Source organism: Cetorhinus maximus, chromosome 5 (genome assembly GCF_964194155.1).
Source record: "Cetorhinus maximus chromosome 5, sCetMax3.hap1.1, whole genome shotgun sequence".
NCBI classification, from domain to species: Eukaryota; Metazoa; Chordata; class Chondrichthyes; order Lamniformes; family Cetorhinidae; genus Cetorhinus; species Cetorhinus maximus.
In genome coordinates, this window is record NC_135883.1 from 67,998,212 (window position 1) to 68,023,630 (window position 25,419).

The window sequence follows — 25,419 nt, forward strand, 5'->3', positions numbered from 1 at the left end:
TGTTAAATTTACACTGCACTCCTCGATGCCAGTATACCCTTTCTAAGGCGTGGTTCCCAGAGCTGGTCATAGTACTCCAGATGTCATCTAACCAGGGCTTTGAATCAGTGTTGAAAATACATGGGGGGCAGCCAGTGAATTCACCCTCAAAAGCCCCCAAAAAGCCAGCAAAAATTCAATCACGGGGGCACTGCTAAGAGGAAGGTCGCTGTCATATGTGGAAGAGACAAAATCTGTTGAAGAGCTGCTCCTCCAATCTCAGATTCTGTCTCTCATATGCTGGCTATTCCAGCTCCTCCAATCATAGGCTTGCTCCCTCCTGCTCTTGCTGGTCCTCAAGAGACAGAACCTATGATTGGAGGAGCAGCAGAGGTGGGAGAGAGGGGACCTGTGATTGGAGACACGGAAACAATTGTTCTGACTAGCTACGCTGCCTTCATGTGGGAGAGTTTCTGCTGTGCTGTCACCAGTCGCTTCTCAGCATCTTCCAGGAGGCTGAGGGGAAGAATTGGAAAATTAAAGAGGAGGAGGGAGTGTCAGCCTTTTGTGGGGTTGTTGAGCATCGGGGCCAGGGGGTTAGTGCTGCTGGGCCTGAGTCTCAACCAGCGGCTGAAGGGGAGGTTTGGTGGTTGGGGGTTGGGGGGGACGGTTGTTGGTGGTGGGCTGGGCCTGAGTCTCGGGGTGGCGGTGCCAAGGCAGGGTGGGGTAGTTGGTGGGGGTGACTTCATGCTACTGGGGTAGAAGGAGAGGAGCAATTTGGAAGCAAAAATAAAGTGGATATAAATGAAGATGTCTACATATTCTGGAATACCTTGTAGAGATCGACAAATGATTATGCAGAGCTTTTTATTAAGAGAATAAATGTGTGGTAGAGTCCAATATTATAGATTATTCTAGAACTACAAAAGGACAGAGGTGGGTAGTGACAGTGGATCCCAGGCTGCTGGGTGATTGGGAAGAGGTGCTTGTGTGTGTATGGTGGTGAGAAGAGGGGCTGATTACCATGTGTGTGGGGCTGTATGAAGCTGAACGAATAATCTTTATTTGATATTTTACCTGAGAAAACGCTTGGAATTCACTCAATTCGTTTTTAGTTGTCAGATTTTCAATTGTAAACTCCCTGTCCTACTTCATCTACTAAATTTGAATCATTCAATGCCACCCGTGTCAGTCGGGTTTTTCCATGAATCCATTTTGGAAACCAAGTATGGGAGATTTATTTATAATAAATTAACAAAAACATCTTATTTATAGATTCCAAGTTAAAAGATTTAATAATATGTATGCATGTATACAGTTTTTGGTATTTGGGTATTGCTGAAGAAAGAGATATGTCAAAGCTTTTAACCTTGCACTCATCAGGACACTTCACAAGAATACCAATATAAGGGGAAAGCAACAATTTGCACTGAGAAGAGACTGCTGATTGGTTGACAAGTGGACTCTAATTAGTAGAGGCATTGCCATGGAGAGTACAACTGTGATGGTGACTGACAGTAAACTAACAAGCATTGTTTGAAATTTAAACCAGGCAGCTTGGCCTTGATTATTTAGCAAATAACCAATCATGGAATCACATCCAATGTTGGACACTGTATTTTGAGCTTTGCAAGCACAGGCTGGTTGGGTACGGTCTATATCTTGCCCGTTGCGAACAGTGACTGGGACATGCTGTTTGATATGACCTGCTAGTCTTTGGGATGTACGGCATACATACCTAGCATCTCACTGGCACTGAAATGCATATACCACATTGCTCGTGTGTGATAGGCAGAATGTCTTTTTGGCTTGATGGCAGCATCCTGTACGAACATATGAATTAGGAGCAGGAGTAGGCCACTTGGCCCATTCCGCAATTCAATAAAATCATGGCTGATCTGATTGTAACCTCAATCCCACATTCCTGCCTACCCCAATAACCTTTCACCCCCTTGTTAATCAGGGATCTATCTATCTTTGCCTTAAAAGTATTCAAAGAATCTGCTTCCACCACCTTTTGATGAAGAGTGTTCCAAAGATTCACCACCATCTGAGTCTGAGAGTGGTGAATACCACTCATGTTGCTACTGCATAGTTGCACTGTGAAACAGCTAGCTTTTCTGCTGCAGGATAATGGCTACCCTGGTCAGATCATTTCGCGCTTCACATCGCACAAACTCATGAATGGGTCTGAGGCTGTCACTTTCGGCCCTGAAAAGTGAACAGTCTACCTCAGATTATCCTGGAAGGGCAATGTGTCTCAAAAATTTGAGCAACAGGTGAAGCTAGCTGTTTCATGCTGCTACTATGCAGTAGTAACACGAGTGGTATTCGCCATTAGCAGGATGCTGCCATCAAGCCAAAATGATGTTCTACTTATCTCCGAAATGTGATATATGGATTTTAGTGCCAGTGTAATGCTACGTATATGGGCCGTATGTCCCAAAGACTGGTGGATTGTATCAAACAGCACGTCCCAGCCACTGTTCACAACGGGCAAAGTACAGACTGTCCCCAACCAGCTTGTACTTGCAAAACTCAAAATGCAGTGTCCAACATTAGATGTGTCATGATGCGGCAGGTAGTATTTACCAGACTAACCAAATCCACAAGGGAAACTTGACCATGCTATCACAATGATTTTGCAATTTGTATTTATTACAAGAGGTAATGAGTCCATTACCATCTTTAGAGATTTTGAGGATTAAATTAAAACGTTTATTAACAAAAGAAAAAACATACACATAAGATCACAGTTACACAGTTATAACAGTTCCCAAAATTTCTACTTAACCAGACTCCCAACTACACACCCCCTTTTAAGGCAGCAGCCCAAATAGATTCTAAGTTTATAAAGATATCCAGCAATTTTACCACCGACATCCACTGGACAATGGACTTTTAACACAACTTTGGTTACTGAAACAGCAAACCTCTGCAGGATGGCTGGAGGTTTTTTCTCAAGTCTGTTTCACACAGTCACCTTTCAAGATCTCACACGGCCACACCTCTCTCAGCCTTCTTTCCATCCTTTAAATATATTTTATCCCTTTTGATTTGTAAATCCCATTGTTTTCACTTGTCTTAAGAAGTTACCTTTTCCAGAATATAAAAATCATTCATGTTCTCATTATGGCCAGCAATTTTGGGAAAAATCAGCAGAATAACCTTGCCTTATTTACCTTGCCAGTTGTAAAAATCTTATCAAGTTCCTTTGAAAATCAAACATCTTTCCCACTTACCTAAAAATGCAAATATCATTCACACCATATCTGATGACCTCCCCCTAGTTTTACTCATCCCCATTTCAAACACCTGTTTTACACCTCACTTCTTTGATAATTTAAACCTTACAGACTAATATAATCACACAAGCTTGCTTTAAAATATCCCTCAAAAATATTAGGAAAAATACGATAGTTCCTTGACATGTTGTTCCGCAATTGGACAACATTTGCTGAATAATCCTCTGTGCTAAGAATTATGCTGACTACCAATTTAAGATTTTGAGCCGGGCTCGCAGTGTGGCGCATTTGCCTGTACTAGAAGCTACACATATTAATACAGAGGGCCCTGTTCTTTGCAGACAGAAAGAACATGTACACACATTGTGCCTGTTTCAGCTAAACAAAATAAGTGACAGCCATTCGCTGACTCATTCCTCAGGGCAATGCCTTGACCAATCAGGGTCAAGTTGCCTGGTTTAAATTTCAAACAATGCAGTGGACCTCACTTGACTGTCAGTTGCCACCTATTTTGGTGCATTCTCCATGGCAATGGCTTGACCAATCGGAGTCCACTTGCCAACCAATCAGCAGTCTCTTCTCATAACAGTGTAAATTGTTGTTTTCCCCTTATATTGGTATTATTGTGAAGTGTCTTGATGAGTGTAAGATGAAAATCTTCAATCTCTCTTTTTCAGCAATACTGAAGTTCTGTACCTCCAAATGACTATCTTTGGTATTCATGCTAGCTTATCTATCTAAAGAAGAAAACCCTAAAATAAATCAACACAAGTACAGAAGGTAATGTCACTACATGGCTGCATCACCTCATAAAGGAGTTAGTGAGAATGAAATAGAGGCCCTGAAAGTGAAAATGTAGCCCCAAAAATCAAAAAGGAGTCCTAGAGAAAGCCTCCCTAGGAGCCCTTGGCGGGAGGTCCCCTGCTTTGTATAGCTGAAACGTGACCCCTATCCCCTTGTATTCTATTCCTCTAGACATAAAGACCAGCATTCCTTTAGCTTTTTTATTTTCTGTACTTGTCGATGACATTTTAATGGCCCATGCACCTTAAAGCCCTCCCCACCCCACCCAAATCTCTTTGGACCTTCATTGTTTCTACTTTTTAACCATTTAGAAAGTACTCTGTCTTGCGTTTTCCACCATTTTGCACATTCACTTAATCTTTAGTATCTCTTAGTAATTCTATCCTTCCATCCACATTGCTTTCAATGCTGCCTATCTTTGTTACATGAACATAGGAAATAGGAGCAGAAGCAGGCCATTTGGACCCTCGAGCCTACTCTGCCATTCGATAAAATCACGGCTGATCTGTTTGTTTCAAATTCCATATTCCCATCTACCCCTGATAACCTTTGATTCCCTTGCCTAACAAGAATCTGTCTACCGCAGCCTTAAAAATATTCAATGACCCCACTTCCACCACCTTCTGAGGCAGAGTTCCATAGTCGCACAACCCTCTGAGAAAAAGTTTCTCCTCATCTCTGTCCTAAAAGGGCAGCCCCTAATTTTAAAATAGTGTCCCCTAGTTTTGGGCTCACCCACAAGAGGAAATATCCTTTCCAGATCCATCCTGTCAATACCATTCGGAATCTTATACTTCAATCAAGTCACGCCTGACCCTTCTAAACTTCAGTGGGAACTATGTGTCTTGGCAAACTTGGAATATATGACCTTCTATCCCATTGTCTAAAGTTATTAATAATGCAGTGAATAGTTGAGACTGCAACACGTTTGCAGCACACCACTAGTCAAATCCTGCCAATTTTCCCTATTTTCTGTCTCCTGCCACTCAACCAGTTTCCTGGCCAGGTGAATAATTTGCCTTCAATTCCAGTCTCTTATGAGGGACATCAAGTGCCAAAGAGCCCCAGATGCTTGTTCAAAATAGAGGGGGCCAGTGGGCAAATTTGCCATCAAAAGCCCTCAAAAATTCAATCATGTGGGATGAGCAATGAGAGGAAAATTGCCCCCATACTTGGGAGAGACAGAACCTGTAAAGAGCTGCTCCTCCAGTCACGGACTCTGTCTCTCCCAAGGTGGCTGCTCCTCTAATCATAGATTCTGTCTCTGGAGGAGCAGCGAGAGCAGGAGGGAGGGAAACTGCAACTGGAGCAGTTATTATGACAGGTCCTGGAGCCGCCATCACCGATCACTTAGAGAGGAGGCCATTTTGAAGGAAGATAAGTGGCTTTTGCTGTTAGGCTTGGATATCATAGAGAAATTAAGGGTGGGTAGGCCAGTGCTTTGTAGCTGGCCACTTTCTCCTAGTGACTTGGGGTTTTCGATGAATGTGCAATCAAGTACAATATATTGTGGAACAAAATCAAAGCACTGTGTCAAAGGAAAATTGCATCCTTTTAAGTAATACAGTAAAATGTTCATAGGTAATTTCACTGACCTTGTCACCAATCCATAACAAATAGCCTTTTCATTGTAACAAAGAGCTAACAGCCTTAGAAGTGAATGGATTCAAAAGGATAATGTGAACTGAGCTGGCTATTATCAAAGAATTCAAACCTCCGCATATGCCCATTCACCCTTTCCAGTATTTTTGCTCACTTTGCTATTTGCACCCCTTCTGCCATTAATTGCCACAGATTTTGAGGAAGGAAGCTTGATGACTTGCTGCCTGGATCAGTGATGTGTGAAGGAACTCTGGGACCAAGAGGCTGTGAGGAGGGTTTGCGGGGGTGTGGTGGGGATATTAAGACACTAGGTGTCTCGAGGTGTTGCTGACGCCAAGGAGAAGTGGAAGAAACCGAAAATCCCCCAGATCGAAAAGTTGGCATTGGGTGAGTAGACCACTCGGATGAACGCCAGCTTTGAAGAAGCTGAGCGCTCTGATTTGCTTGTAGAGTGACCCAGAATTGGCAGAAACTGCTGTCTCTTCTGGGACAGAAGGGATGTATCTGTTTTACAAAAAAAACTAGAGGATTTCATATAAGCCTGAGCCTTGTAAGGAGTGAGCCAACCTTCATAGAAGAGCAGAACTCTCCCCATTCTGCCAAGAAAGCCTCATTTTTAAAATATTTTTTATTTCAGGGGGCAGGAATTTGATCAACCAGGTATTGTGAACTCAATTTATAATTTGGCATATGCAATTAGTAAGTGAGATACATTCTTCCAGGTTTACATTCTGAACTACTGTTATTCGTTAGTAAAAGCTCACAGACAACATATAGAACCTGTGGTCTGAGCTGATCTCTGCTGGTATGGTGAGGTTGTCAATGAGTTTCGAATGGAACTCCACAAACAGCGAAAATCAGAATCGTGAGAGTTTTTTCCTGCTCACCCATCCAATCCAATAAACAGTCTGAGCCTAGTTACCAAATACATAAGTGCTTTATGAAATGATCAGTTTCCAATAAAATGAGTAAAACATGAAACCAAGAATCACAAGCGTCTAGTTAACTTAATTTCAACAAAGAGGATTGTGTTCAATCTACTTTGATGATTGCAGCAGATCCCATTTTTATCCTGGCAAGATTTCATCTGACACAGAATATTAGAAAGTGTCTTTATTTTATGGTGGGCTAAAATAACTATCAGGGGATTTGCTATAAACACTGTCAAATGCTACACTTTCAAAACTGCTTTCCAAAGAAGGAAGGAATGCAGGCAGTTGGCAACAACATAAACTTAACTTACCTACAGACTTATAGACAGTGAAAATCAGTCATGCATGAACACCGTTGAGTCAGATCCTTTCTACAATATGTTTATTTTTGGGAAAAATAGAATGTTGAAACTTCACTAGGCACCTTCCCATGCAAGCACAGGAGATGCAACACCTGCACTTTCATCTCCTCCCTTCCCATCATCCAGGGGCTGGCTGGACATTGTGAAACTCATTTCTAATACGTACATTGTGGAAATAGTTAGAATTTTCATTTTAGGAAATGGAGTATGTGAGATTTATTTATAAATTAATTTTAAAAATCTTATTAGGAAACCCTAAAAAACAACAGAAATACAGAAGGTAATGTTGCGACGTGACTGCTTCACATAAGAGAGCTAGTGAGAATGAAAAAGGAGCCCCTGAAAACCTCTACCCCTGTCCAGACAGCTATGCCTATTTCTGGGATTTAATATAGATATTAAGGAGACTGGCTGCACTCTGTGCAAGAGAATATTGCCCTTGGGTCACTAATCTATGACCTGGACTTTAGGGAACATAAAAGGGGTTTGTGTTCTTGTAAAGAGCGAGTCATGTTGCATTTCTATTATGTGGAACGTATGGATACCCTGACAGCTCCAGCAGAGCTTTTGTAAACTATTTTTTTGTAATCTGTTTGCATAGCTTTTCTTAAGGCATCAGCTGTTTCTGTCAAGTCTTTTCTGGGTAGGAATATGAACTAACCCCTGCAATCTTCCTGCCTGGTGCACTTTCACTCCCCAGCCATATCTCATCCTTTCTTCTGGTCTGCATCTATTTTTCCATGTATGGGGTGGTTTATGCTTCATAAGCATTATTGCAGATTATATTATACTTTGGCCCAGTGGCGGGGCGTCAGGCCCAGTGGGTGAAATCAGGTCACAGTAAGCTAGTTACAGCTTTGAATGAAGATCATCCAAACACTCATCAGAAATATGCCAGTTTTCACACAGCCGAGCAGCAGCTGTCAGACAACCTGATCTATATTGTTTGACACAAGTGATGGACTGGACTGTTGAAACCTGCTTTCTCCTTGAAGCACACAAAAAGGATTTGTGTACTCGTACAATCACATTTTCCCAAGCTTATTTGCTTGGAGAATAAATTGCAGACTTGCATTTATTTGGCATTCCCCTCTGCTCTTTTAGCTGAGGTATTAACCCTTTGCCTCCCTTAAAAATATATCTTCCCCTCAAAATATTTGACAGTCACAAGAAGTTTGAAAAAAATGAGACCTGGAATAGTGGTTGATTGGGACTGAGTAGCAAGGTATGACTTTAATTGCAGGTCCAAATGATGGACGTGAACATTAAGGGCCCACCTTGGTGAATGTCTTTGGTAACTTATTATCTGGGTACTTGCTGTTCATTGTGTTTAATATGTTTTTTAAAGTGGATTCTTCCTGATTTAAAATTTGTAGTGGCTATGTATGCTGTGAATGAATACAGATTCCAGAGTTTCAATTCTCTTAGTCAGTCATGCATACCTCTCGCACTGAAGGAAGTTGTTTGATCATTATTGGTTCTGGGCATTCTCCTTTATAGACTGGTTGATCATACATTACATTGCACACAAGATGTCAAGTCCCAGAATAACTTTCAAGTGAAATAAGGTTATTGGGCAGGGGAAAATTGGACCAAGTATGCAGATGTAATCAAGTCGTCATTTACAGATATGTATTCAGTCCAGATTTTTCTTTTGCATATTTATAATGGAAATTTGCTTAAATAATGAACCGAATGGCCTGCCTCAGTGGTGTCAGATTTTGATTCCATTTGCTGTCATTTGCCTTGTCACTGTTATTATTTATGCTTCCAGAAACATTTTGCCATTACCAGTATGGGTCATAGTAAAACCACTTTTAAAGCATGTTGAGCCACAGCAACAAAGGCAAATCACTGAGCAGATCAGAGACAAGAGGACCAGTGCCAAGTCCTGGAGCCTGTGACCTGAACATGTTGATGTTGGGATATTCTGATTAAGCAGCAATTAATGGCCTAAGTAGGCCCCTGAACTGAATTAAAAAAGCTGCTGACAATACTGATCCTGCTGTTGCCCCCCTGCTTCAACCTCCCTCTCTCAAATAAAACTGGCTAATCATTCCTCCCACTGGTCACATTGTCCCCCATAGACCACGGTTTTTTTTATTCACTTATGGGGTGTGGGCTTTGCTGGCTAGACCAGCATTTTTTACCCATCCCTAATTGCTCTTGAGGAGGTGGTGGTGAACTGCCGCAGTCCCTCTGGTATAGGTACACCCACAGTGCTGTTAGGGAGGGAGTTCCAGGATTTTGACCCATCGACAGTGAAGGAACGGTGATATATTTCCAAGTCATGATGGTGAGTGACTTGGAGGGGTACTTCCAGATGGTGGTGTTCCCATCTATCTGCTGCCCTTGTCCTTCTAGATAGCAGAGGTCGAGGGTTTGTAAGGTGCTGCCTAAGGAGCCTTGGTGAGTTTCTGCAGTGCATCTTTTAAATGGTACACACTGTTGCCATTGTGCATCGGTGATGGAGGGAGTGAATGTTTGTGGAAGGGGTGTCAATCAAGTGGGCTGCTTTGCCGTGGATGGTGTCAAGCTTCTGGAGTGTTGTTGGAGCTGCACTCATCCAGGAAAATGGGGAGTATTCCATCACACTCCTGACTTGTGCCTTGTAGATGGTGGACAGGCTTTGGGGAGTCAAAAATGAGGGGGGGGGTTACTCGCCGCAGGATTCCTAGCCTCTGATGTGCTCTTGTAGCCACAGTATTTATATGGCTAGTCCAGATCAGTTTCCGGTCAATGGTAACCCCCAGGATGTTGATACTGGTAATGCCATTGAATGTCAGCCCAAGCCTGGATATTGTCTAGGTCTTGCTGCATTTGGACATGGCTCCTCAGATACTGAAGCAGTCTGCGAATGCTGGTGAGCATTGTGCATTCATCAACGATCATTCCCACTTCTGACCTTATGATGGAAGGAAGGTCATTGATGAAGCAGCTGAAGATGATTGGGGCTAGGACGCTACCCTGAGGAACTCCTGCAGTGATGTCCTGGAATTGAGATAGTTGACCTCCCACAACCACCTTCCTTTGTGCTAGGTATGAGTCCAACCCGTGGAGAGTTTTCCCCGATCCCTATTGACCCCAGTTTTGGTAAGGCTCCTTGATGCCGCACCGTCAAATGTGCTATCACTGTTGCCTCACCACTGCAGTTCAGCTCTTTTGTTCCTATTTGAACCAAGGCTGTATTGAGGTCAGGAGCTGAGTGACCCTAGCGGAACCCAAACTGAGCATCAGTAAGTAGGTTATTGCTAAGCAAGTGCCACTTGATAACACTGTTGATGACACCTTCCCCCACATTGCTGATGACCGAGAGTAGCAGCAGCTATCAGACAACCTGATCTATATTGTTTGACACAAGAGATGGACTGGACTGTTGAAACCTGCTTTCTCCTTGAAGCACACAAGTAATTGTGTAGTAATCCCAGTAATTGGCTGGGTTGGCATCCTGGCCAAAGGTGGTGTGGAGAGATGAGAGTCATGTGACATGAACCTCTAGCTGGGAGAACCAGTTATACTGTCTTGCTCAGTCTTCTATCTTTCCATCTACCAGGCAGCAGCACAAAAAAGGAACTAGTTAAATTTATACTTGAGAATTTTCAACAATCTCATCCTCAAGCTCTGTCCTCTAGAGTAATCAATCCCTGCTCTTCAATCTCTCTTAAGGGATAATTGAAATAATTGAACCCTGAAAATTTGTTAGAAATTGCCATCAACTCTATAGCTGGGAGATTATGTAGCTGGTTCTAGTTTAGAGGGAAGGCAAGCGGGATGTTTAAATTTAGCCATTTGGAAGATGGTGAACGTGGTTGGAGAGGTAGATGATGTGCAAATATTTGAGGAAGAGCTGGATAGGTTTTTGAGGAACTGGTTGATTGAGAAAGCTTAAATTCTGGAATCAGTCACCTAGACTGCAGAGTGTTTTTCATTCCCATACTTTTCTATGCTCCTAGATTTTGTGTATTTTACTGTTATTTTATTTGGTTTTTGTTTATTTCATAGTTATAGTGAGAGTTTGGTTGTGTTACATGCACACGTGCTCTCATTGCTCAGAAAGATAAATTGATATATCTGCTGCATTCATTCATCATAACCCATGAGCTCTGACAAAGGGCTCCACATGTGTTACTTTCGTTCTATTTCATGTAATGACTGATTCACCAAGGTGGACAGAAAAACTAATTGATTTTCCAGTACTTCACTACCAAAACACTTGAGCCTAGTATGTACATTACATATCAATTGGTGTGAAACTCCTTTCATAACTGCTTTTCTGGATTGTCCAACATTTGTTACCTGATCTTCATTTAATTTCTAATTCACAAGAGAATGTAAAGAACCACCCTGGGATTAGCATGGTGTGATGAATGTGTGTGATGGGGAGATAAGTGATCTATGTGCAATTTTTTTAAAAAGCAAAATCATTTTTTCTCTAAATATTTTAAACTAATGGAAGTAAATAATTACTAGGGAAGCAAATATGTTAAATGAGTTTACAAAGCACATAAATACAAGCTTAAATATGGAAAGTGGATTCATGTGCCTCTTGAGCATCTGTCAGTGTACTGACAGAAGTCATGAGTCTCTATGAAGCAGCAGTACCATGTGTACCTTGAGTGATCAAAGCTCTCAATACAGCAACATCAGTTATAGATGGTATTAGTCATCTCACTACATCCCAATATGATAATCACATAATGCATAAATCCGCCCAAATCTCAGCCTTGCCCGTCTTGGACTTTGACTCTTCTTCGGTTAGACGGAGTATTCGACTTGAAATGTTAACTCTGTTTCTATCTCCAGAGATGTTGCCAGACCTGTTGACTTTTTCTAGCACTTTCTGTTTTTACTTCAGCTTTCCAGCATCCACAGCATTTTGCTTTTATTTCTGCCTTCACCCATCAATTTTTTGTTTTCCTCAGAAAATGCACAGAATTATGGAATTCAAATGGATTTCCCAAATCCCAGAAAATCCTATAATACATGTAATAAATTGAAATGTTAGTCACAGTAAAGCAGTGGGCTTAATTTTAGACGGATGGAATTGTTAAGTGTAGATTAGTGGTAAACATCTTGGAATCCTAGGTCGTAAAAATGGAAAATGACATGTTCCATTACTACAAGTAGCCCTAAAGATAAATAAGGTGAAATACGCAATGGAATGAGGAGGAAAGATCAGGGGAATCCAGGGAACAGCACTCAAACTCAAATGGAAACTTGTGACTAATGGTTCATGTTTCCTCTAGTTGCTGCTGCCATTCCTAATCCTGGCAGTTCAAGGCCTAAAATGGAATCTGCCTCCAAGGGTTTAAATTTAAGTGCTGCTACAGCTCTTGACCTACAAAAAATGTCCAATTCCATCTCATCCTCGTTACCATCATCGGCAGGAGCATGTACTGCTCACCTGTCATCTGTGACACTGCTTCACTGTAGAATGTTTTTCATCCAGTTACCAGTCTGATACCATTCTGTTTCTCAAGTATATGTTACACCCCATTGTGCACTGCTGACTAAGTCTACTGTAATTATAACAAATGTATTTATAAGGATCAAACAGCTGTAGGATGAGGAATAGAATGTGCTCATTACATCTGTGGAGTTAAGAGTGGAACGTTTGGATGCCGCAGTAGGATCATTTTAAACTAGTTCTCTTTTGTTCTCATTTCTCCTCCTCCTAGTTCCTATTGTTACGTATAAATTTTAACATACAGACATAAGGAAAAGGAGCTTGAGTAGACCATACTGCCCTTCAAGCCCACCCTGCCATTCAATACGATCATGGCTGTATACCTCCCCCCCACGTCATATCCTTGGATTTCTTGAAACCAAAAATCTATCTATCTCAGCTTGAATCTACTCCAATGATGGAGCATTTGCAACCCTGTGGAGTAGAGAATTCCAAGATCTGTTTCCATATGTCTAAATGTTTGCTGTGTGAAGGAAGGAATAAATCACAAGTAACTTTTTTTCTCTGATTATTAACAGATTAGATGGTGTAGCTTGATGAATGTGCAAGGAAGTTCTGTTTTCCTCCTATTTCATTTGGGGACAAAAAGCGTACAATTCTGTAAGAGCTGGAGAGCCTTTTGAAATTCAAATGACTTGTATGAGGACATTGATTCCCCTCTCTCCCTCCCCCCTTCCTCTCCACAGCAGTAGTGACTGCCCTGACCTCTATTGTGCTGCTTTGTGTTTTAATTAAATGAGTGGGGGCCACCCGCATGGCATTAATTTCTGCAAAGGAGGAGAGACAAGGCCCACAGTAGGCAAGGCACTGTACAAAGGATGGCATTCCTGAGTGGAGGAAGGGAGCCTGACTGGGGAGGGGTTGGGTCAGGAGGGTTTCAGCACTTGAAACCATTCCACAGGGCTGGGATTTGCATATTTGTTTGTCTGTACTACAGCTGCAGAGAGACCAGTAGACTCACCTCTGGTTTGCAGCTTATTTAACATCATGGGGTTGAAGAATGTCGTGGTTAACATAATTGATATTAAGCTAATGGTAATTGTATCCTTTGTTCAGGGTATGCAGTACATTGCAGTTGTCAAAAATGATTAATATTTTGCATAATTCCTCAAAGAATTTCCTGCAGATAAGCATATCTTGTAGATCCTTGCTGACAATCATTTTGGTAATGAAGATTTGATTACTGGAGTGTCTTGAGGATACAGTCTTGATCAGGACCTCTTTTAGAAATCAAATTAATGCAAAGAATTTCCTCTATATAGGAAGTGTACTGTTGAAATTTGGCAAAAAGTCCCATAATTATCTAATGCCTTTTCTCCTGTGAAATTCTTAATCATGTTTTCAACACTGAGAACACTTGACTATCATTAAGTGTAGCATCCTTTGGGGCTGTCTCTTTCTGTCCATCTCTGTTTTACTTGTGCAGTTGCTACTGATGACATTTAAGGAATAGAGTTGGAGGGGTTCTAAGAGTCTGCTTCTGAGAAATGAACTAACATAGGCAATGTGCGTTTTAACCTGGGGCTGCCTCAGCCTTAGCTGGAATTTCACCCACAGGACAAATTAAAAACAATCTTCCAATAGTGCTGCCATCATTCACAAAGGAGCCTGACACCTATGTGCCAGACTCACGATGTTTACATTGCCAAAGGCAGCTTGTTGATCTCGAGGCAGAATTGAAGACCTTGATTTTCATGGGAAGCCTAAAACTTGGATGTCCTGTCACTCAAACTACATAAGTGTCAACACAGCTTACATTTACACAGCACCTTTAATATAGAAAACATCCCAAGGCACTTCATAGACATGTAATCAAATATAAAGGCATTTAAATTTCTATAATCATGAAACTGTCTTATGTCATCAGTAACATTTGATCATTTAAAATCATTACAGGGATCCTAGATAATGGTTCTTTGAAATGTTGTTCTTGACTCCAGGCAAAAAAGGCGTTGTATTGAGTTTAAAGCATATATACAACGGTTTCCCTTCGAATGCGGGATTTGGGAAACAATGACATTCAACCTTTTTCCCTTAGAATGTAAGTTTCCACAGATGCCAGCAGCTTTCACCTGATCCAGATGCTGTTCCCTATGAGCCCAGTCAGTGAACACTGCCAGGACATTGACAATGAGGAACATGACAGCTGATTCCTATACTATGGCTTGGCAGCAGAGGTCACTTTGGAGTGGGTACCCTAGTGAGGGAAAAAATATCCTTGTTCTGGTAGACAGCTGTGGCTTATTGGTGAAAGGTAACTGCTCCACAGTCTTAATATCAGTGGCTTCAAAATGGTTTCCACAATGAAAAAGGTAGCACAATTGGTATTTTTAAATAAAGTGAAGGAGAACCTCAGTGATCACATCAATTTACACAAAATGTTTAGGTCAGCAAATGCCTCCATCTATCAACTCATCTGTCTGTCGCACCTCGTCATCAGAGTTGGCATAGGCTACTTATACTGAAATTTCTTAATATGATACAGCACAGGAGGCCATTTGGCCTGTCGTGCTTGTACCTTGCATGTCGGATGATCCACGCTGACTAACGCAAACTTTAAGGAAGCATGCAGTCAGTTGCAATACGCAGAAAAACGCTCCAGGGCCATACAGTGCTGGAACTCCAATTTTCACAGCTAGGCCTTAAATAGGCCTCCAAAGAAACCAGGCAAAGAGTTCTCTAGTCTGAATAGCAGTCAACCTGTAAATGACTCCTTATTTTACTTATTACCGATTAGACTACCTATTCAAGGCATTTCCTTAGGATGACTCCTCTTCTACTGTAACTTGGCTTGTTTGAAGTGTAAGAAGGGTTTCTGCTGAAGTTACACCAGCAGCTGAGATTTGCATGAGGAAATTTACCCCCAGTACTTCAGCGGCTGAATAATGCTTTGTATTTTTAGATGGTTTAATATTCCCATCCTTGTAAATCAGCACATCCTCTGACTTGCTATGTCAGTTCTACGAGAGATTCACTATACGTATTACCTATATGATGATCCTCGATTTGAACTGCTTCCATTTGAATGGCTGGTATGCAGATTTTATTGACATTTGATTATCTGAAAAGGAAAATTAGAACTATTAGTAAACCAATCAAATACCCTTTGAAAAGTAATTTTTATAATTTTATTAACCTCTTCAGCTATATCTTAGGAAAAATTAAACATAACTGGCATGGAAAACCAAAAGACTTGTCTTGTGCATGTGTTGACTGGATTCATGATCATAGTTAACAAATGCAGTTACTTTTAAAAGGCATATTAGCACTGAAAGTAGCTTGGAAAAAGAGGTGGTAGTCAGGTATCTTGAGTTAGGTCAGGGCGGATTCTCTGCTGACTGACTCGTGCTTTGCTGTTAGACTGTCGCCATCGGCTCTATTGGTGCTGCCAATCCTTGGCCACCTTATACATTTGCCAATCTCCAGGCACCCTATCCCTCCCCTCATTGCTTTGGAATTCAGTGGTAGCAATGCCTTTGTTATTTCCACTTGTTAAGTGTCAGCAAAGTAATATTGTTCAGGGAAGTTGAAATTCTTTCAAAAAGTAGGGACGATCATTTTTGTGTAGCACCTTGGTACATTGTTCCAATATGCAATACTGTAGACATCTTCACTTTCATTTATATCCTCCACACTTCATAAATATTAGCTATATTTCTTTCAGTTGTACTCATACCTGCATCACAACCTCTCAAATGAATAAAGATACTTCTATTATATTTAAAATGCAGATTGAGCACAAAGCTGCCACCTTTGTGATGCCTTAAGCTCAGCACTTTAGAAATAAAGTTTAAGCTCATGGTGTCCTAAGCCAGTGAATCAAGTATTTAATTAAACGTTTAAGAGGCCAACGGATGTCTTTCCTTCAGATTTTTTAAGTAATGGCATATTTTAGCTGCAACTTTTATTGAAAGTGGGACTAAGTTTTTAAATCATATGACATCTTAAGATTTAGAGAACCACAGCTACAGTAAAGACAATTTTTATTTATAAAGAGTCTTTAACATAGTAAAACATCCCATGGCACTTCACAGGAGCGTTATCAAACAAAACTTGAGATCAAGCGACATGAGATGACCAAAACCTACAGCCCTATCTCAAACCCCTCTCTTTCCTCTCCGAACTCTTTAAATATTCCATCGTCTCCCAAACCTGAGTGCTGCTTTGTTTGTATTAGAGTGCTTAAATTGGAGTTTGAGTGAGGGAATTCATGAAGAGGGAAGATGATGATCCTTTCACTTTCTACCTTTCCTCGGCCTCCAGTAGCTGACTGTTACTTTGCTACAGGGGAAGCCCATAAAGCAGCAGGGTTCGGAGAGAGAAAGCCCTAAAGCAGAGGAAAGAGAGAGAGAGAGCCAGGAGTTTACAGATTAAATCTAAAAGTGACATCACACTGACTGGTTGGTAAATATAAACTTGGCACAGAGGAGATGATTGGCGAGTGACAGCTGAGTTGTTACTATACCATTCTGTAGTAAAAGCTTTCTATAGTTTAAAGTATGTCAGCACAGCTGGGCCATGTGGAGTGTGCATCCTGTGGGATGTGGGAAGTCATACAGGCACAAAGTGCCCTTGATGATTACATCTACAGGAAGTGTCAGCAGCTGCAGAAACTTGAGCTCCGGATTGCGAAACTCGAGTGGCAGCTGGAGTCACTGGTGCATTCTTAATGCTGAGGATTACGTAGATAGCACACTGAGAGGTGGTCACACTAAGAAATACACAGGCAGAGAGGGACTAGGTGATTGCCAGAGTATCTAAGAGAAACAGGCAGGTAGTGCAGGAAGTCCATTAAGCTATCTCGCTCTTTAACGGTTTTTCCACTTTGGATACTGGTGAGTGAGATGGCTCTTGCTACAGCTCTCTGAGGAACCACGTTCATGGTACTACAGGTGGCCCAGCTGCACAAGAATGAAGGAGGAAGAGTGGAAGTGCTATAGTGGTAGGGGATTCCATAGTTAGAGGAGCAGACGGGCATTTTTGTGGCCATAGACATGACTCCAGAATGCTATGTTGCCTCCCTGGTCAAGGATGTCACATAGCAGCTGCTGGACATTCTTTTGGAGGAGGGTGAGCAGCCAGAGGTCGTGGTCCACATCGGGACCAATGACATAGGAAAAGGGATGAGGCCCTGAAAGCATATTTTAGGAAGTTAGGAAGGGAATTTAAAAAGCAGGACCTCAAAAGCAGTAACCTCAGGATTACTCCAAGTGCCACGTGCGAGTGAACATAAGAATAGGAAGATTGAGCAGTTTGATACTTGGATGGAGAAATGGAGTAGGAGGGAGAGTTTTAGATTTCTGAGGCATTGGGACAGGTGGGACCTGTACAAGAGGATGGGTTACACCTTAATAAGACTGGGTCTAACCTCCTCACAGGGAGGTTTGCTGGTGCTGTTGGGGTTGGTTTAAATTAGATTGGAAGAGGGATGGGAACGTGAGGGGAAATTCAGAATGGAGAGGAGAGGAACTGGCAGTGGGAAGTAGAGAAGTATTAACTGCTGAGAAGGATATATCTACGTAGTATCAAGGTTAATAGAAAACTTGGAAAGTTTGATAGAATTAGAGAAGGCAATAGTAAGTCATTAGATAGGGTCAGAGTAAGGGGGAAAGTGAAAAAACCTGAACAGACCATACCCAACCAGCCCATGCTTGCAAAACTCAAAACACAGTGTCCAACATTAAATGTGAATCTGCGATTGGACGACACTTGCTAAATAATCCTAAGTGTGCTAGCAATTATGCTGGCAACAAATTTAAGATTGTCAGTCGGGTTCGCAGTGGGGTGCATTTGCATGCACTGAAAGCTACATATATTAATACATGGCCTTATTTGCAGACAGAAAGATCATGTGCACACATTGTGCCTGTTCCAGCTAAACAAAATGACAGCCATTTGTTGACTCATTCCTCAGGGCAATGCCTTGACCAACCAGGGTCACTACTCTCCTCCGTCTGGCTGAACTTGTTCTCTCACTGAACAATTTCTCCTTAAACTCATCTCACTTCCTCCAAATAAAAGGTGTGGCTATGGGTGCCTGCAAGGGCCCCAGTTATGCCTGTCTCTTTATGGGGTATGTGGAACGTTCCTTGTTCCAGTCCTACTCAGACTCCCTCCCACAACTCTTTCTCCGGTACATTGATGACTGCTTCGGTGCCGCTTCATGCTCTTGTCTGGATCTGGAAAAATGTATTAATTTTGCTTCCAATTTTCACCCCTCCATCATTTTCACATGGCACGTGGTCCATACTGACACTTCCCTTCCCTTCCTTGACCTCTCTGTCTCAATTTCTGACGATAGACTGTCCACCAATATTCATTACAAGCCTACCGACTCCCACAGCTACCTTGACTACAGCTCCTCACACCCCGCTTCCTGTAAGGACTCCATCCCATTCTCTCAGTTCCTTCGCCTCAGTCACATCTGTTCTAATGATGCCACTTTCAAAAACAGTTCCTCTGACATGTCTTCCTTCTTCCTTAACCGAGGTTTTCCACCCACGGTGGTTGACAGGGCCCTCAACCGTGTCTGGCCCATCTCCCGCGCTTCCGCCCTCACACCTTCCTCTCCCTCCCAGAACCATGATAGGGTCCCCCTTGTCCTCACTTATCACCCCACCAGCCTCCGCATTCAAAGGATCATCCTACGCCATTTCCGCTAACTTCAGCATGATGCCACCACCAAACACATCTTCCCTTCACCACCCCGGTGGCATTTTGCAGGGATCGTTCCCTCTGGGACACCCTGGTCCACTCCTCCATCACCCCCTACTCCTCAACCCCCACCTATGGCACCTCCCCATGCCCACGCAGAAGATGCAACACCTGCCCCTTCACTTCCTCTCTCCTCACCGTCCAAGGGCCCAAACACTCCTTTCAAGTGAAGCAGCATTTCACTTGCACTTCCCTCAATTTAGTCTACTGCATTCGCTGCTCCCATTGCGGTTTTCTCTACATTGGAGAGACCAAACGCAGACAGGGTGACCGCTTTGGTCTGTCCGCAAGCATGACCCAAACCTCCCTTTCACTTGCCATTTCAACACACCACCCTGCTCTAATGCCCACATGTCCGTCCTTGGCCTGCTGCAATGTTCCAGTGAAGCTCAACGCAAACAGGAGGAACAGCACCTCATCTTCCGACTAGGCACTTTACAGCCTTCCGGACTGAATATTAAGTTCAACAACTTTAGATCATGAACTCTCTCCTCCTTCCCCACCCCCTTTCCGATCCCCCTTTTTCCAATAATTTATATATATTTTTCTTTTCCCACCTATTTCCATTATTTTTAAACGTATTTCCATCCATTGTTTTATCTCTACCTTTTAGCCTATTTCGATTTCCCCCCATCCCAACCCCACTCGGGCTATCTGTGCCTTGCTCGTCCTGCTTTCCACCCTTAATGTCCCCATTAGCACATTTCTTAGCTAATACCACCACCGTCAACACCTGTTTTTCCTTTTGTCTATGACATCTTTTGGCAATCTCCACCTATCACTGGCCCTCTATCCAGCTCTACCTGTCCCACCCCCCCCCCACCTTAAACCAGCTTATATTTCACCTCTTTTCTATTTTTCCTTAGTTCTGATGAAGAGTCATTCGGACTCGAAACGTTAACTGTATCTCTCTCCGCAGATGCTGTCAGACCTGAGTTTTTCCAGGTATTTTTGTTTTTGTTCAGGGTCAAGCTGCCTGGTTTAAATTTCAAATAATGCTTGGCAGTTAACTGTCAGTCACCATCACTGGTGCATGGTGCACTCCATGGCAACGCCTCTGCCAGTCAGAATCCACTTGCCAACCAATCAGCACACTCTTTACATACAGTATAAATTGTTGTTTTCCCCTTATATTGGTATTCTGGTGAAGTGAGTGCAAGGTGAAAGGCTTCAATGTGTCTTTTTTTTTCAGCAATACTCAGGCTCTGTACCACTGAACAACTATTTGAAACAGAGTAGTGATAAAGGTGTGTTTTTCAGATTGGAGGAAGGCCTGTAGTGGAGATTCCATGGGGTCAGTGTTGGGACCCTTGCTTTTCCTGGTGTATATTAATGACATAGACTGTGGTGTTCAGGGCATGATTTCAAAACTTGCAGACGATACAAAGATTGGAAACGTTGTCAACTGTGGTGAGGATAGTCTTGAACTTCAAAAGGACATAGGCATGTTGGTGGATTGGGCAGACAAGTGGCAGATGAAGTTCAATGCAGAGAAGTGTGAGGTGATTCATTTTGGCAGGAAGAATATGGAGAGACAGTATAAAATAAAGGGAGACTCTAAAGGAGGTGCAGGAACAGAGGGACCTTGGTGTGTATGTACATAAGTCATTGAAGATGGCAGGGATGTTGAGAGCAGTTAATAAAGCATATAGTATCTTAGGAAGTCATGTTGAACTTGTATAAGGTACTAGTTAGGCCTCATCTGGAGTACCACCTCCTGTTCTGGGTGCCATACTTGAAGGATGTGAAGGCATTGGAGAGAGTACGGAGGATGTTCACAGGAGTGATTCCAGGGATAAAGAACTGCAGCTGTGAGGATGGATTGGAGAGGTTGCAACTGTTTTCCTTGGAGAAAAGAAGACTGAGAGGAGACTTGATAGAAGTATTCAAGACCATGAAGTGTATGGACACGGGAAATAGTGAGAAACTGTCCCAACTCGTGAGCATCAAGCACCAGAGGGCACAGATTCAAAATAATTGGCAAAAGGAGTAAAAGTGATGTGAGGAATTTTTTTTCACCCAGAGGGTGGTTGGAGTCTGTAACAAACTCCCTGAGAGGGTGTTGGAGGCAGGCTCGATAGAGATATTCAAAAGGGAATTCAATTCCCATCTTAGCATGTACAGGGTTACAGGGATAAGGAACGGGGAATGGAACTAGGTAGAATGTTCTTTCAGAGAGCCAGTGCAGGCTCAATGGGCTGAATGGTTGCTTCCTGCACTGTAAAGATTCTGTGAAATCCATGCTTGTCTTTCTCAGAACTGCATGTTTGATTCCCTCTTATTAGGTTTCTGCCCCTGCTGCAGAACTGAAATATTTCAAAGTTATAAGTGACATTCAGTGTTACTCTGACAAAGATAAACTAACCCTCCTTGTTTGTCTTGACCTGTTGGCAGCCATTGATAATGGCTGATCACGCTGTCCTCCTCCAGTGGACTCTCATCTGTGGAACAGCACTCGCCTGGTTCCATTCTTAGCTCTGGCTACAGCAGGATAGATTCATCTGCAGTGGTTTCTCTTTTTGATAAGCAGCTGACATTCCTGATGATGTGCAATCCTCGCCTTTTACTCGGGCAAGTGTTTGGCTTTCCATGTTACTGCAAGTGAGTTCAAACAATTCTTCACAAAGTATCCTATATAATGCAGTGTGGTACATTCCCCGTTCCAAAACAAAGTAAAATACTCTGTATTTGTACATTGTGCATAGCAGATTCAATGCCATTACTTCAGAGAACAGTCAGGAAGCTCTCCTCAGTGTCTAGGTTAGTGTTTATTGTTTAACCAACATTACTAAAACAGATTATTGAGCCCTTTATTTCATTGCTGTTTGTTCTTTCAGTAAAGCACTGGAGTGGCAACCTAAATCTTTGCTTCAGTCCTTGGAGAGGACCTTTTGTCCATAAGCAATTCTCTTGTGGTCTGGGTGTCCCTGTGCACTGGCATTAACATCTCATCAGCGTGCATAATCCCAGCTTTGGTGATCCATATGCAAAATTCACCCTCTCCTGCAGGATGACATGATTGGGTAACTGGTACAGGACAGGTCTATCAATGTTGGAATGTGTCATCTAATTTATGTCCCTTTTTGGTTTCTCTCTTTCTTCCCTGCCCTCTGCTCTACAATGCAATTCCAGATATTTTTCTAGAAATGAAACTTCTTTCTTTGAACAGTGTTGGAGGAAAATAAAACTTTCGCAAAGTTTGTAAACATAAACAGAATAGAAATGCTTGTCATGGAAGCAATGGTAATTGCTGAGCTACACTTGGCCTGGAAGCTGATATGCTGGAGTTATCAGAGCTAACCAACCCTATTTAGCCTGCTGGAAAATAATTGTTTTCCACTCAGTGGCTATGCTTGTTTAATATAACTATTACTGATTTGTTGAAAGTTTTGAGGAATGGGGAGGATTGACTTTAAATGAGCTTGGAGCAAAATACGTGTCCAGTCAAAGATGTTGAATTGTTGATCTTCTGGATAGACCATGTTGCAGTGAATGAGATAGGGATTTAATTTCAATTTTCTTTTGATCGTGACTGATCTTTGTAATTGAATTCGACTATGTCAGGCTTTTCTAATTGAATTTGACTGTCAGGTTTTGTAAATTGAGCTCTGTAATCTTACATTTGTGTTTATTTTTTTCTTTCAGCCATTCCATCCTCTTGTAAACTTGGAATGTTCCCAGGACCTACAGCCATTCCTGTGTGCGATGTATGCCCCAATTTGCACGGAGTATGGGCGTATTACCCTGCCATGTCGTAAGCTCTGTCAGCGAGCGTATGTGGAGTGTCATAAGCTGATGGAGATGTTTGGAGTCATGTGGCCAGAGGAGATGGAGTGCATGAAGTAAGAAAGCAAGCTAACCCTTCTGAACCAGCATGGTGGTGAGAAAAAATCTCAGAAAATGCTTTAGATACCCAGCAGATCAGTCACCTAAGAGAGAAAAATAGGTTAAGTTATCATAACTGAATAAAGAATCTCAACCAAAAACATTCACCTTCCTTTCTTTTCCAAGTGTTGACTGACCTGTGGGCATTCAAAGTATTTTCTGTTTATTTCAGGTTTACAACATTCTTCAGCTCTGTCATGAGATCCTGGTTATCCTACTTAATGTACAAAAACATACACCCTTCTCTATGATGTCCATTAAATTAAGTTTATTTATCTGAATTGTCACTTATAATCTGACTATATAACATTTAAGATGTGTACACATTGTAATGTCTGTCCAATGCTGCTGTTTCATACTTGCAACTGCTGACTGTAGCCAGCCCGGAAGCAGGTATATTGTGAGACCTGTTGAGACCTTTTATTTTGAGTGGAATAGTGTTTGTGCTCACTAATGAGTGGGGAGGAAGTCTGAGTCAAGCACCTGAGTTGTTGCCATCATTGGAGTGAAGAATCTGCTGCACTGATGGTGAAAGCGTGCATACATTGTTGCTAACCTGCAGTAATAAAGTATAAAGATTAAGAGCTGCCTGCATGAAATTTCTGATGACATTTAGAATTTTACAGCAATTTAGGCACACTCTCCTTTAATCGTTGTTTGTAAAATGCTTTGGGAAGCTCACAGGCTGTGAAAGGTGCTATACAAGTGCAAGCTTTTTCTTTATTTTAATCTTTACCTAGAGCAGTGTCCCACTTAGGACACTAGAATTTCTCCCAGCTATCTGACTGTCAGTTTCTGCAGATACCGTTGTAATGGCTCACAACTGCATCCAACGTTAACCAGTTTGAAACTGCATGAGCTTATTTTATTTAGGGCACTTGCAACCATAGAGAGAGAATACATCTATCTCTCCGGTCTGAGAGAGTTTCAAACACAGGTTCCATGGGCAAATGAGTAGTGTTTTAACTTTTTACTCTACTGGTGCTTCAATAAAAGATTTAAGAAAACTATCTCTGTACCTTGCCATTTACTTGTGATGCTCTTGATTCGTTAAAGTTACTGTCACAAGTTCTGACAAAGAACCCAGCAAGTTCCTTTGGTGAAGTGGCAGTATATCCTACCCTTCCACCTGGGAGTTCAATGTGAATTTCCGGCATTTGTTATTTTTAAAATTACAACTGCTGTCTGTTTTCTATCAAGCACTTGGTTTTTCCTTTCTACATGTATGCTCCCATTCCAATGCCAATGTCTACTTGACCACCTTCAGTAACCTGCAAATATTGCTGTTGTGTCATTTTCTGGCTGATCCATCAGAAGAGACACTCCCACTATTTGGCAAAGGGTCCTACCTGTCCTAGGATTGTTTTGCTGCCCCCTTTTCCTCTTCCAGGTAACTTGACTAGAATGCAATGGAAATTTAAAATCTAACTATATAATGTATGGAACAAAAACAGCTTGAGTTTGAAAGAAGAAAGCACTTGCATTTAAGTAGTGTCTTTCATGCCCTCAGTACATCCCAAAGTACTTCACAGAAGTTTAGTGACTTACTGTACAAGAAAATGAAATGCAACAACCAATTTATGCACACCAAGGCCCCAGCGACAGCAAATGTGATAATTGAACAGTTAATCTGTTTTCAATTGCATTAGTTGAGGGACAATATAGTTAGGGAGATGGATAGAGTTCTCTGCAGTCGAGAGTGAGTGCCCCGAAGACTGTTGCCTGCCCAGTGCCAGGATTAAGGATATCTCTTCTGAACTAGCGAGGAACTTGGAGTGGGAGGGGAAAGATCTAGTTTTCGTGGTACAACTCGTTGCCAATGACATAGAGAAAAAAAAAGAGGTTCTGCTGAGAGAGTATGAGCAGTTAGGAGCGAAATTAAAAAGGAGAACCACAATCTTTGGATTACTACCTGAGCCACGAGCAAATTGGCATAGGGTAAGTATCAGAGTTGGATACGTGACTCAAAGATTAGTGTGGGAGAAATGGGTTTCAATTCATGGGGCACTGACACCAGCACTGGGGAAAGAGGGAACTGTACTGTTGAGAAGGTCTTTACTTGAACCATTTTGAGACCAGTGCCCTGAGAAGTCATGTAATTAGGGCTGTGGAGAGTGCTTTAAACTAAATAGTTGTGGAGGAAGGTTCACATGAGGGGAGATTTGGAAAGTTAAAGAAAGTTAGTGCATGATAGTGACGTGGGTAAAGGTAACCAGAGTATGACAGGAAGGGACAGAGCGTGCAAACATGAGCGTACCAGCAAATATGGTCAGAGTAGGAAAAAATGGCTTTAGCTAACAGAGGGGGAGAAGGAGTGGGGTTTGGGTGAAGGAAGATTTAGAAATCCAAAAAATAAAAATTGAGGCAATGGGTAAGCACATAAGTGTGGATAAAGACAGGTGGGCCAGAGAGTTTAGTGGTAATAGTGC

General features: G+C 42.1%; 1 protein-coding gene across 6 annotated transcripts in view; it reads left to right on the forward strand.

The window, feature by feature from the left end:
- Positions 1-25,419, forward strand: part of LOC144680695 (frizzled-3) — a 135,727-nt gene that overhangs the window by 60,573 nt on the left and 49,735 nt on the right. For 3 of the 6 annotated variants that reach the window (XM_078541945.1, XM_078541944.1, XM_078541943.1), the window contains one exon: positions 22,751-22,947. In XM_078541945.1, coding sequence (XP_078398071.1) covers positions 22,751-22,947 — 197 coding nt within the window. Of the gene's footprint in view, positions 1-15,291; positions 15,424-21,806; positions 21,866-22,750; positions 22,948-25,419 lie in introns of those variants that run through there. The other 3 variants (XM_078541946.1, XM_078541947.1, XM_078541948.1) reach the window with 3 other exon arrangements.